Genomic DNA, 13,470 nt, shown 5'->3' with positions numbered 1-13,470 from the left:
CACAATCCTCAAATGCCATGTTACTCATTTTTATTATTATTTTTTAATTTGAAGGAACATGATGAACCTATTCTGAAACACTTGAAAGATATTAAAGTGAAGTTCTCAGATGCTGGCCAGCCTATGGTAAGAGAACTTTGAAATATTTATAATTTTGTAACATGCTTACAGGTAGATAAATAGAAACTTTTAAAAAGATAACATTCAAGGGTAAGGTTGGTGCTCTTGGTTGTAGTGAATAAATATTTGGATGCTGCTAATTGTGAGGCAGTATTTATTCCTTTTCCTCTTTCTGAACATAAACTGTGTTTGAAACACAGACGATCCTTGTTCTTGGATAAGTGGATAAAAATAATGCCAAGGGTACGTGAATAAGTACTTTTTCTGCATTAATGAACTTGGGAATTACATGAAACTGATGTTAGAGGACACCCACCCCTTAATAAGAAAAGATCAGCGAACAACCTGTCCACCAAACCACCAGTATTAATGTCAACTATGGGCAAAACTACTAAGAATATAGGCTGTAGATGCTTAAGGTTGGGCTTTTTCTGTGTCAAGTTCACGTTTAGTATGCTATTTAAAAGCCTGATTCCTCCGGTAGTTGGGGAGTAAGGGAGACAACATGGTCACTTTATTCAGGTGTGCGTAGCCTGTTGTGTAAACATGTTAATTATTTAGTAGTTGTAAATTGAAACTAAGCTTTATTCTGTTTAATTTGTACCTCATTTTGATTTTAACATAATTTTTTTGATTTTAGCATAATTTGGGGCTTATCTGACAGTCTGTTACATTCTTAAATATTTCAGGGCTGGGCGCGGTGGCTCACGCCTGTAATCCCAGCACTTTGGGAGGCCGAGGCGGGTGGATCACTTGAGGTCAGGAGTTCAAGACCAGCCTGTCCAACCTGGTGAAACCCTGTCTGTACTAAAAATATAAAAATTAACTGGGTGTGGTGGCACATACCTGTAATCCCAGATAATTGGGAGGATGGGGCACAAGAATTACTTTAATCTAGAAGGCACAGGTTGCAGTGAGCTGAAATTGTTCCACGTCACTCCCGCCTGGGCAACAATGCAAGACTCGGTCTCAAAAAGAAAAAGATTGTATTTCAGAGTAGAAAAAAAATTACCATTTAGAATATTATATATGTTTATAAAAAAACACCGATTAAGCTGTATTTACTAAAGTGTTGAAGCGTATGAGGTAGGTATTTAACTGATTTTTATGCTTCCTCTCCGCAGAGTTTTGTCTTAGAATTTCACTTTGAACCCAATGAATATTTTACAAATGAAGTGCTGACAAAGACATATAGGATGAGGTCAGAACCAGATGATTCTGATCCCTTTTCTTTTGATGGACCAGAAATTATGGGTTGTACAGGGTGAGTTTAATTTTACTACCTTAACAAAATGTTTTTTTTCTGTTTTTGTTATACTTGATTTGTATACTCGGTTATTTTCAGTTTGATATATGCACATAGTCTGTCTCTGAACATTTTGGTAATATGTTTTCTGAAAAGTTCTTATCAATTTTCCTGTAATTCTCCTTGGGCCCATGACTGTCTCACATATATTTCTGCAAAGGAATGCTTCTTTAAATTATACTATGTGTTTATGCTAGTTGTAAATATGTTTATTTTAAATATTTGATTAGAAATAAAATTTTTCCCTTTATACTGCTATAGAAAACATTTGAAGCAATTCACCCTTCTAAAATTTGAAATCTAAATAGAACATTTACTTCTAAAAGTTCAGCAGTTGAAAGATTGTCAGTTGTAATAGATTTTTCTTCTTTGTTTTGCAAGGTGCCAGATAGATTGGAAAAAAGGAAAGAATGTCACTTTGAAAACCATTAAGAAGAAGCAGAAACACAAGGGACGTGGGACAGTTCGTACTGTGACTAAAACAGTTTCCAATGACTCTTTCTTTAATTTTTTTGCCCCTCCTGAAGGTAAATAATGTTTTAGCTTGAGTATTAGTGGTTATTTTATAATAAGCATTGTTTAGCTTCTTATTCATTGTAATTTCTTTTCTCAATTTTGCAGTTCCTGAGAGTGGAGATCTGGTAAGTTGAATTGTTATTTATTTATTGAATTGTTAACTATATTTGAAATTAAAGCACCGAATTTCAAGTGGAGAGTGGGATGATTGTTACATTGAGTTCTGAGGCTTACAATGCATGGGGCAGACATTTTGGATCTGAAAAATAATTCCATTCAGAATGATATCAGTGCCTCTACTGAGAAACACTGAGATAAAAAGCTTAAGGTTTTCTTTTCTTTTGAAACTTACAAAGCTGTGAGAGATTTAACTTTTCTTTTTTTTTTTTTCTTTTTGAGACGTAGTCTTGCTCTGTCGCCCAGGCTGGAGTGCAGTGGCTGGATCTCAGCTCATTGCAAGCTCCGCCTCCCGGGTTTACACCATTCTCCTGCCTCAGCCTCCCGAGTAGCTGGGACTACAGGTGCCCGCCACCTCGCCCGGCTAGTTTTTTGTATTTTTTAGTAGAGACGGGGTTTCACCCTGTTAGCCAAGATGGTCTCAATCTCCTGACCTCATCATCTGCCTGTCTCGGCCGCCCAAAGTGCTGGGACTACCGGCTTGAGTCACCGCGCCCGGCCGAGATTTAACTTTTCAAAACTATTGTCTTCCTTAGTAAAACCAGAATGTATTAAGTCATTTATACTGTTATATTCCTAACTACATTATGGTTAGAATGCATTCCTGAATTTGTTACCCCAATGTAAATATGATTTCATATTGTGACTATGTATGTTCATATATATGGCATATGGCAGAGAACCATGAAATGTTCCTGCCATATAGCCTGAACTGAGGAACAACCTTAAAGAAAGTCTATACACGCAAGGTATGGCAGGTATGTTTTGAATTTGGTTTTCTTCTGAGCATGGTTTTGAATTTAAATTAACTGAGATGGTTTAAATAGTTTGTCCGTATATGGAATTAGAAATTAACCTTAACTGAATACTTTGGAATTGGAATACTCTTGGCTAAGGCTTAGAACAAATCTGTAAAAGGCAAAAGTAAGTATTTCTGGCTTGGCTTACAGGACAAAAAAAGAGAACATAAAGCAGTGTTGAATTTCAGGTGAGAAAAACTACTTTAAGTAGTAAGATAGAGCATCACACTATTTTCGTGTCAGTGGATGTGTTGGAGTTTGTGTTCAAGTTCTATTTTTTTTTTTGTTACTAAATATTGATGATGACAAAACAGTCTAGTTATGGATAGAAAACCTCCACCTGTGGTTTGAATTCCTCCCCACCCCCTTTTTGGACTTTTTTATTTATTAGATTATGTTGTTGACTCAAACATTCATGGAATTCACAGAGGGCATGCTCATTGTTTAGTATCATAGAACTTAAAGTGGGATTATTTATTTTATTATTATTATCATTATTATTATTGAGATGAAATATTGCTCTGTCGTCCAGACTGGAGTGCAGTGGCGTAATCTCCACTCATCGGAACCTCTGTCTCCTGGGTTAAGGCAGTTCTCCTGTCTCAGCCTCCCGAGTAGCTGGGATTACAGGCGCACACCACTGAACCTGCTAATTTTTTGTATTTTTAGTAGAGATGGGGTTTCACTGTGTTGGCCAGGCTGGTCTTGAACTCCTGACCTCAGGTAATCCGCCTGCCTTGGCCTCCCAAAGTGCTAGGATTACAGGTGCTAGCCACCACGCCCTGCCAAAGTGGAATTATTTTAATTGTAAATAATGTCAGACCCACTTTTACCCTGTGCTTTGCCATTAAATAGAAGTCCTAAGCCAGGTACAGCTTCAGGCACCTGTGGTCCCAGTGGCTCCGGTGGCGGAGGTGGAAAGATCACTTGAGACCAGCCTGGGCAACATAGCGAGACCCTGTCTCTGAAAAAGCAAAGTGCTAGGGACAAAGGAAAATTGCAGACATATGTAACAATTGCTTTTATGTGTTTCTGTTTAAACCAGCAAAAACTAAGTAAACAGTTCTAATTTTTATTCTTCACAATTTCTTAGTATGCATACTGGCCTGCTAGCTTATTTTCTTTTTGTTAAAAACTTGGAAAAGTTATTAAGGAAATTTAAAAATGACAAATCATTTGTTAACATGGTGTGAGAAAAATCATGGAAAGTAAAAAGTAAAGTTGAGCATTTCCTCCCTTCGTCATGTAATTTAAACTGAAGAAGTTTTTTTTTTTTTTTTTTTTTCCGGTTGCCCAGGCTAGAGTATAGTGGTGCGATCACAGCTCATTTCGGCCTCAAGCTGCTGGGCTCCAGCAATCCTCCCACCTCAGCCTCTCAAGTAGCTGAGACTACAGGCATGTGCCACCCTGCCCAGCTAATTGTTTATTTTTTGTAGAGACGTGGGGGTCTCACTATGTTGCCTAGGCTGCTCTCGAACTTCTGGGCTCAAGTGATCCTCCTACTTTGGCCTCCTGAAGTGTTGGGACTACTGGTGTGAGCCATAACACCCAGCCTTTAAGAGTCTTACATTGCCACGTTAAGTAACACAGTTATTCCTAAATTTTCTGCTTTTATTTTCCTTTAAAAATAGGATGATGATGCTGAAGCTATCCTTGCTGCAGACTTCGAAATTGGTCACTTTTTACGTGAGCGTATAATCCCGAGATCAGTGTTATATTTTACTGGAGAAGCTATTGAAGATGATGATGATGATGTAAGTGAATTTGAATCCTGCAAAGAAATAATTGGGTGAGGGTATAGTGGGTATATAGTGGGTATAGTGGGAATTATATAGGGTATATAATTCAAAGTTAGGCTAATTACTGATGTTCTGTATATAGCTTTTCTGGGTTTTAAGTATGTCTCCTTAGGATTTTTGGATTCATTTAGCTTTTAATTCTATGCTAATGAGATTGTTCTGAGTTTGTGAAACTTTTTTATGTTTGGTTAGTGCTATAGATCTATTATGCCCTTGCCTTGACTTCACGGAACTAGGACTTTTCTTAGTGCACAAGAAAACATTTACTGGGAGGCATAGAATTTCTATTCAAGGTAGTATTGAGTGATGATTAGGTTAAGATTAGGCTGCATATAGATGTTTTGGATATGTTTATTGCTAAACGGCAATTGTTAGAGTAGGCTTTAGGTCCTTTTCGTACAGTGCATTCCACACTTAAGTGTGGGTGAGTAATATTTACAGTAATACTTGTCTGATCACCCATTTTATCCACATGATTGTACTCTGTTCTTTATTATAAATTGGCAGTGAGCTGAGTGATTATTGCAGTCACTATATGTTAATTTATAATCAGCCCCTTGATAGGAAAGTAGGTTTTCTCTTTTAAGATACTAGTTTTACAGTGATGAATGTTACTAATGCTACTCTGAAATGTGTGTTACATTCACTCAACACTTATGCTGTTTTTCCTTTTCAGTATGATGAAGAAGGTGAAGAAGCGGATGAGGTAATGTTTACCAAATGAGCAAATAATTCTCTGTGGTTAACACATTGAGAAGCAAATTGAATGACTTATGTATTCCTTTGGTATAATCATTCTGTGATTTGGGATAAAAACATTTTGGAAAACATGATTTTAGAATTCTACAGCCAAACAATGTATGTATAAGGTTTCAATAAATAAATTGCAAAACTCAGCAACATTTTTTTATTTCAAATAATTTTGTTCTGCTGCAGGGTTATCAGCTCTTTGAAGAAGTCAAAAGCTGCAGTAAACTTTTCCAACGTTGGCTGCAGTAACTATTTTCAATAAAAGCTGTCTGGATGTCTCGTGTTGGGAAATTTTTCATATTAGAAGCTTTCAGATTAAATTGTATTATCGTCAAACTCTGTAATCATGAAAATCTGTTGACCCGTAGAGTAACTTGTATTAAATTTTCCCTACATTATGAGCCAATTTACCTACTATGTACATACTTCATGGATGCATTTTGAACTTTAATATAGGAAGGGGAAGAAGAAGGAGATGAGGAAAATGATCCAGACTATGACCCAAAGGTGAGCAAAATTGGTGCTGCTTTCTATTAAATTTAAGACAGCTAAAGTAAGAGTTGGTGTATCTGAATATCAAGTTTCTGTCCGTTAAATTCTTTAATAAGTAAAGCCTATTGACTGGATAACTTTCTTTTTTCAGTCCCACTGGCATTTTGAACAGTACACATAATTTCAGTGGACCTTTTTCTAAGAAACGTTGTTTTTTGTTTGGACTTTGTACTTTTTATAGTTTCAGGTACAGTGATCCCTAGGATTCTATTTTAATGGGATAAATTATAACAGTTCTTAAGCATTAGAAAATAAACAAAGGTTTTAAAAGATCTGGTGGTAGGAGTGTTCGGGAACTGGGGAGCAGTGCAGTTTGTTAGATCCTTCCAACTACTCTTACTCAGTCCCTGAGAGTCCTAGTCTATTATTCCTTAAAATTTGTTATATTAGGATTAGCAAAAGCAAAGCTGATTGGTAATATAACTAACATAAATTGCTTGGTAACTTTATTTTTTAAGATTATGGTTTAGTGTGTGTCATTTTATGGAGTTAATTCTACAGTGTAAAGTTTGAGCTTGATTTTAGCATTTCAGTGACTTGCTAATAAAATAATTTACCATCATTGTCCTATACCATTTCTTTTGACAACAGTGAGCTACTGTTATAATTAAGGCAGTAATTACTATTGAGAAATTCACTGAAGCAGGTAGAAGAAGATAGATTGACTTCTTGTTTTCCTTTAACAGAAGGATCAAAACCCAGCAGAGTGCAAGCAGCAGTGAAGCAGGATGTATGTGGCCTTGAGGATAACCTGCACTGTAATAGCCTAAACACAACTCTTATTTACTTACAGCCTTATGTTTTTGTATTTTCTTGGTAGACTAGGTAATTTTTTTTTAAAGGACAGGAAACTGATATTTTAAAGACCAATTTGTTCTACCTAGCATTTTAGCTAGTTTTTCTGCCAGATATGTTGAATGCACAAATTCTGTCACGCATGTTCATTCATTGCTACATAATTTGGTTCTTCTGGAATATTTTTATGTAGCTCTTGGAGTACAGCTATGAAAATTGACAACTGTTAAAGGAAATACCTTTTTTTTTTTGTGATTTTTTTCCTTGAAGAACCAAAGTATTTTTTTCAGCTGGTTGTTGAATAGGGTTAAGTCCGCTTGGATTAGCTGTGCCTTTCATTACTTTGTTACAGAAATGCAGTGACTTATACTAAGATAATGTATTGTTAAAAAAAAAATTGGCAAGACAACGATATGGTTAAGAATTTCCAGTATGACCACACCCAATAACTGTATTAGATTGTTAGTGGATTATTGTGTTTTAGGTGACATAGTTAACTGTAAAGTAACCTGACTCAGTGTAGTTACTGGTACCACAGTAAGGTGAATAAAACGGGATTTTCAGAAGTTAGCCTGAATTTACCTGTACTTTTAAATTTAACCTCCATTAACTAAGCATCTTTTCTTTGTGGTAGGGTCTACCTTCTGCTTCCCTGGAAAGGATGAATTTACATCATTTGACAAGCCTATTTTCAAGTTATTTGTTGTTTGTTTGCTTGTTTCTGTTTTTGCAGCCTAAAATAAAAATTTCAAATACAATTTTAGTTTTTACAAGATAATGTCTTAATTTTGTACCAATTCAGGTAGAAGCAGAGACCTTCCTTGAATTAAGGGTTATACTCAGTTTTTACCACATTGTTGAAGAAAAGGGTACCAGCTTTGGCATGAGATACTATACTAATAAGCAAGTGTGGAAAAAAGAAAATCTTAAGTGATTTTTGATGCTTTTTTTTTTTTTTTTTAATTCATTTTCTTTGGGTTAGAGCTAGAGAGAAGGCCCCAAGCTTCTGTGGTTTCTTCTAATTCTTACTGCTTAAAGTATGAATATGTCACTTAAACCCATGCTTCTGTTTACTGTGTATTAAAATGGGTAGTACTGTTTACCTAACTACCTCATGGATGTGTTAAGGCATATTGAGTTAAATCTCATATAATGTTTCTCAATCTTGTTAAAAGCTCAAAATTTTGGGCCTATTTGTAATGCCAGTGTGACACTCAGCATTTTGTTCACACCACGCTTTGATAACTAAACTGGAAAACAAAGGTTAAGTACATCTGTTCTGGATCTGGGCAGTCAGCACTCTTTTAGATCTTTGCGTGGCTCCTATTTTTGTAGAAGTGGATGGATGCACTATTTCACAAGGTCCAAGATTTTTTTTCAGATATTTTTGATGACTGTATTGTAGTAAATACTACAGGGATAGCACTATAGTATTGTCATGAGACTTAAAAAGTGGAAATAAGACTATTTTTGACAAAAGATGCCATTAAATTTCAGACTGTAGAGCCACATTTATAATACCTCAGGCTAATTACTGTTAATTCGGGGGTTGAACTTTTGATGACAGCGAGGGTGGATTATTGGATTGTCATTAGAGGAAGGTCTAGATTTCCTGCTCTTAATAAAATTACATTGAATTCATTTTTAGAATTAGTGAAAACTTCCTTTTTGAGATGTTAGTGTTAAGGTCTTGGAATGTGAACACATTGTTTGTAGTGCTATCCATTCCTCTCCTGAGATTTTAACTTACTACTGGAAATCCTTAACCAATTGTGATAGCTTTTTTCTCTTTATTTTCAAAATGATTTCCTTTGCTTTGATTAGACACTATGTGCTTTTTTTTTTTTTTTTTAACTGTAGCTCATCGAAATGCAGCTTTTTCTGAACTTTAAAGATAGAATCCCATTTTTAATGAACTGAAGTAGCAAAATCATCTTTTTCATTCTTTAGGAAATAGCTATTGCCAAAGTGAAGGTGTAGATAATACCTAGTCTTGTTACATAATGGGGATGTGGTTTGCAGAAGAATTTTCTTAAGGGATGTTAGTGTTTATGCCATTTTTCCAGTTCCAAAATGATTCCATTCCATTCTAGAAATTTGAAGTATGTAACTTGAAATCCTTAATAAAATTTGGATTTAATTTTATAAAATGTACTGGTGATATTTTGGGTGTTTTTTAATGAATATATATACTTTTTTTTTTGAAGAGTGGAGAGTAGTGATGTCTAGAGTGAGCTATTTTCTGCTGAGGCCACTATGTTCTGTAAATCCATAATTTTAAGAGCAATCTCACAATCCCTGCTAAGTGGAGTTTATTATTTGAAGACTAAAATGGAATTCCATAGTTCCCGATAGATTATATTCTGAGTTACTATTCTGAGTTATCTACAAACATTTTTGAGACACTTGAAGATTTGTCTTTACACTCTGTAGTTTCCAGCAGCCCATGCAGACTGCCAAGTAAGTCTCATTTTTTTTCCTGTTAGAAATGGTGAAGTATCATATAGTCACTTATAAAGAACACTGATTAGAAAAAATTTTAGCGTTGTTTGCTTTATGGTCACTGAAATATGGTAAGTGTTCCACATATTCCACAAATTGATTAGTTGATAGTTTAACATGGATGTCTGAAAGCCACACATGTAATTTCTTAGGATTCTTAAATTAGTAAATCTAGCTTACTGAAACAGTATTAGCATCACTATTTTAGGTTGCAAAAATACTTTAATTGTGTGGAATTGGCTAATAGAGTGGTACTTAAGAAAAATGGGATTCTACCTCTATTTCTGTTTTAGCACACTTAAACATGAAAGGATATATTAACTTTCATAGAAATATTTTTGTTGTGTGAATAGGTTAATGATATGGTAAGGCCCCTAAGATAACTGAATTAACTGTTTATTGTAATTGTAGGCCATTCCCATTATTAAAAATAAAGACAAAACTTTGAGTAACTGTGAAAATCTTATCGTGCTATGTAGAAACATTGAACTAATATTCAAATAGTTGAATGCTTTGGTTTCAGGGATTGGTTTAAAATTTGCGTCCTTTTTCATGGGTTAGTCTTAAAAAAATTTAAGCCTTTATTTTTTTGACTTTAAATCAAAACAAATGTTATTTTAAATGTACAGAATACATTGATAGTGCAGAAGAGCGTAAGTTCTTCATAGGAGCTTTAGAAAAGAGAAATATATGCTAATTCAGTTTTTTTTTTAATCTTCTGCACTGTACATATACACTTGGTAATTACGAGCTCAATTTTGTTTTTGGAAATAGTGTTCATAATTTAGGTAATTTGCTACTTAAAGCACTAAGTCTCTGATACCTGAAACGTAAATGTAAATGGTGATGGTGAAATAATACTGCAATTAACTTAATAGATGTATACTGCTGATTTTTGTATGCTGGATTAAAACTCCAGATATTAAAATATAACCTGTATAAAAAAGTTCTTGGACTGATTGAGGATCGCTTACATGACTTTACATAAATGGAAACATCCTTGTTGGTATATGAAATTGTTTTACTCAAGGATAAGTGTTTATTCATAAGAAATTTTGATTGATGTATTACATTTTCAAAAATACAGTATGCTTTGTATCTTGTGTTTCTTCCTTTTGACCTCATATTGTCAGGTTTTCCAATTTACAAAAATTAAGCTATTCACTAAAATCTTAGTACAGATAGTCCCTGACTTATAATGGTTTGACTTAAGACTTTAACTTTATATTAAACGCATCTTTGACTTATGATATTTTTGACTTACAGTGGGTATATTGAGGCCTGACCACGTCATCCTCAACAGTCTGAATAAAAGAATAAATGGAGTATTTAGAAATAATAGATTGCTGGCGGGAAATAAGTCAGTCTGGTTGTTTAATTTTTTATGGGAAATTGGGCATTTTAAGTTTTGTGGATCCTAGAACAAATTGAGTTTCATTATTTTGAAACTCAGGATAAAATAGTGCATAAAATAAAAGCATTGCTTTTTAGTTTCTTACATGTTTTATTTATTTTTATTTTTGAGATAGAGTCTCACTCTGTTGCCCAGGCTGCAGTGCAGTGGCATGATCTCGGCTCACTGCAGCCGCTGCCTCCCGGGTTCAAGTGATTCTCATGCCTCAGCCTCTCAAGTAGTTGGGATTACAGGCATGCGCCACTGAGCCCAGCTGATTTTTGTATTTTTAGTAGAGATGGGGTTTCACCACTTTGGCCAGGCTAGTCTCGAACTCCTGACCTCCTGTTATCTTCCCACCTCAGCCTCTCAAAGTGCTGGGATTATAAGCGTGAGCCACCATGCCCAGCCAGTTTCTTAACATGTTTTAAACTTAAAGCTGAAAAGAAGGAACTGGGAATGTGTGATAAACATGTGAGTGCCAGAAGTTCGACAGCAACTTGGAGATCAACAGCCCAGTGTATTTAACCTGCATTTATACTGTTTCAGCTCTGCTTGACTACCTTTTCTTTTACTTCTGCCACTGAACTTTTTTGTGCATGTGTTTTACTAGTTCAGCATAGAATTTCCTTTTCACTTGTACCTACTCTGGTTCTGTAAGTCTGAACTGTTCTATACCAGTTCAAAATGTACTCTAGAAATACTTGCTCATTAATGAGTTTCCTAATTTCCAGCACTGGGTTTGGAACATGGTAAGTGTACAGTAAAGTTTTGTATGTATAGGTCTGTTAGGATTTATCTAGACCTATTCGATGTACCAACCATAATCCCGTATGGGACTGTGTAGCAAGTCAAATGATTGGTTCTCAGTAGTTCAGTCTCCTAAGGTATTTTGTAGTTGTTACATTCGTGCAGATTGAGAAAACCAATGAAACAAAGCTGAATTGTGTATACAGTTGGCCCTTTAATAATGCAGGGACGAAGGGCCCCAGCTTCCCTCAATTGAATCTATATATAAACTGTTTCCCCAAAAACTTGATTGATAGCCTACTGTGGAAACCTTACCAATAAGACATTTAACACACACTTTGTATGTTATGTGTATTATATACTGTAAAAAGTTAGCTAGAGAAAATGTTAAGGAATCGAAAATATGTTATCATGGCCAGGTGCGGTGGCTCATGCCTGTAATCCCAACACTTAGGGAGTCTGAGGCGTGCCAGTCACTTGAGGTTAGGAGTTCGAGACCAGCCTGACCAACATGACAAAACCCTGTCTCTACTAAAAATACAAAACTTAGCTGTACGTGGTGGTGGTGCGCGCCTGTAGTCCGAGATACTTGGGAGGCTGAGGCACAAGAATTTACTGAACTTGGGAGGTGGAGGTTGCAGTGAACTGAGATGGTGCCACAGCACTCCAGCCTGGGCAACAGAATCTGTGTGTGTGTGTGTGTGTGTGTATTTTACTCTCAGGTGGAACTGGATTATAAAGGTCTCAATCCTCATTGCCTTCATGAGTAGCTGAGGGGGGGTGTCTTGCTGTCTGAGGTGTGCTAGAGACAAGTAAACCTGTGTGTAAGTGGACCCTCTTAGTTCAAGTTTGATATTCAAGAGTCAGCTGTTCAGGGGAAGGCATATCAATAGTTGCAATTACTGCATAACAAAACAACCTCCAAAACTTATTACATATTGTAGTAATTACATATTGTATGCCTCCTTTAGGGAAAAAACCATAAACTTTTCCCCATCATTTTGGAATCTTTTACTTGAATTATAATTGGACAATTGAGATTTCCAGATAAATACATAGTGAACTCACTCAGACAAAAATGTCAAGCTTGATTGGTAAAGGAACCTCAAGGTATGTATAAGGTGACCATTAAGTACACATTTGTTTACAAAAGTTGGGTGTAATGTAACTAGATTGAGAGGTTTCAAGAAAAAAAGTTCATTGCTAATCCATGTATAGTTTTAAACTAGTGAGATTTCAGTTGACAGTATTAATCAGCAATTTTGGGAGAACTAAATGTTCATTTAACATTAAGATAATAAAAATAATGCCTTAATCATACTTAATTGAGGATATTCCCTTTTTATGCGTAAGGATAGAAGTTAAGTAACTTTAACAAGGACACAGTTGATTTGTGTTGGAGCCAGCATTTGGATGGGCCTACACTTTGCACTGCCTTGTAGATATTTCTGTCACACAACTAGTGGTTAAATAAGCATGTTCTTTAGGCTAGAGCTTTCAGAATATGAAATATTTTAGAGACCCGAGTTAATCTACATTTAAACAACATTCAGATATTTTTTCCTTTTTCTCTCCCCTGCCCTGAAGAGTTTGTATTTATTATAATGTTGTATAACACAGCCCCAATACAATGTGGCTTATATAGGTTTTTCTCTTAGGCTTAGACATAGACTCTGGGACGATATGGGAGCTTCATGGTTCTCAGACTGACTTTCATTATTTTTGTTGCAAGTTGGTTTATTATCAAGTGACTGCTGGGGCTCTATATGTCTTGTCCAGGTTCAAGGTACAAGATGGGCTGAAGGAGGCTAAAGGCTACTGGCATCCAACCTCTCCTGTAAAAAGAAGAACCTATGGTTTATGCTCACAGTGCCAAAAGTAGGGTAGTAAATAAAGGAGAGCTGGGTGTGAATGCCAGGAGAGGTTAGGATGACAGCCACATTGGCCACATATGTTGAAATAAGTTGATTTAGAGAAGGATTATTTGATCAAGGATATCCTGAAGCATAA

At 35.6% G+C, this 13,470-nt stretch overlaps 1 protein-coding gene across 6 annotated transcripts in view; it reads left to right on the top strand.

Moving 5' to 3' along the window:
- Positions 1-8,969, top strand: part of NAP1L1 (nucleosome assembly protein 1 like 1) — a 38,981-nt gene extending 30,012 nt beyond the window's left edge. For 3 of the 6 annotated variants that reach the window (XM_023217057.2, XM_023216834.3, XM_031936352.1), the window contains 8 exons: positions 55-126; positions 1,245-1,384; positions 1,808-1,953; positions 2,048-2,067; positions 4,551-4,673; positions 5,395-5,424; positions 5,925-5,975; positions 6,707-8,969. In XM_023217057.2, the coding sequence (XP_023072825.1) occupies positions 55-126; positions 1,245-1,384; positions 1,808-1,953; positions 2,048-2,067; positions 4,551-4,673; positions 5,395-5,424; positions 5,925-5,975; positions 6,707-6,742 (618 nt within the window). In that variant the 3' untranslated portion in view covers positions 6,743-8,969. The remainder of the gene's footprint in view (positions 1-54; positions 127-1,244; positions 1,385-1,807; positions 1,954-2,047; positions 2,068-4,550; positions 4,674-5,394; positions 5,425-5,924; positions 5,976-6,706) is intronic. The other 3 variants (XM_023216896.3, XM_023217131.3, XM_023216968.3) reach the window with 2 other exon arrangements.
- The last annotated feature ends 4,501 nt before the right edge of the window (positions 8,970-13,470 follow it).

This window comes from Piliocolobus tephrosceles, chromosome 10 (genome assembly GCF_002776525.5).
Source record: "Piliocolobus tephrosceles isolate RC106 chromosome 10, ASM277652v3, whole genome shotgun sequence".
Lineage (NCBI taxonomy): Eukaryota > Metazoa > Chordata > Mammalia > Primates > Cercopithecidae > Piliocolobus > Piliocolobus tephrosceles.
Note: the sequence above shows the minus strand (reverse complement) of the source record. Positions and strands in the feature narration are given on the sequence as shown.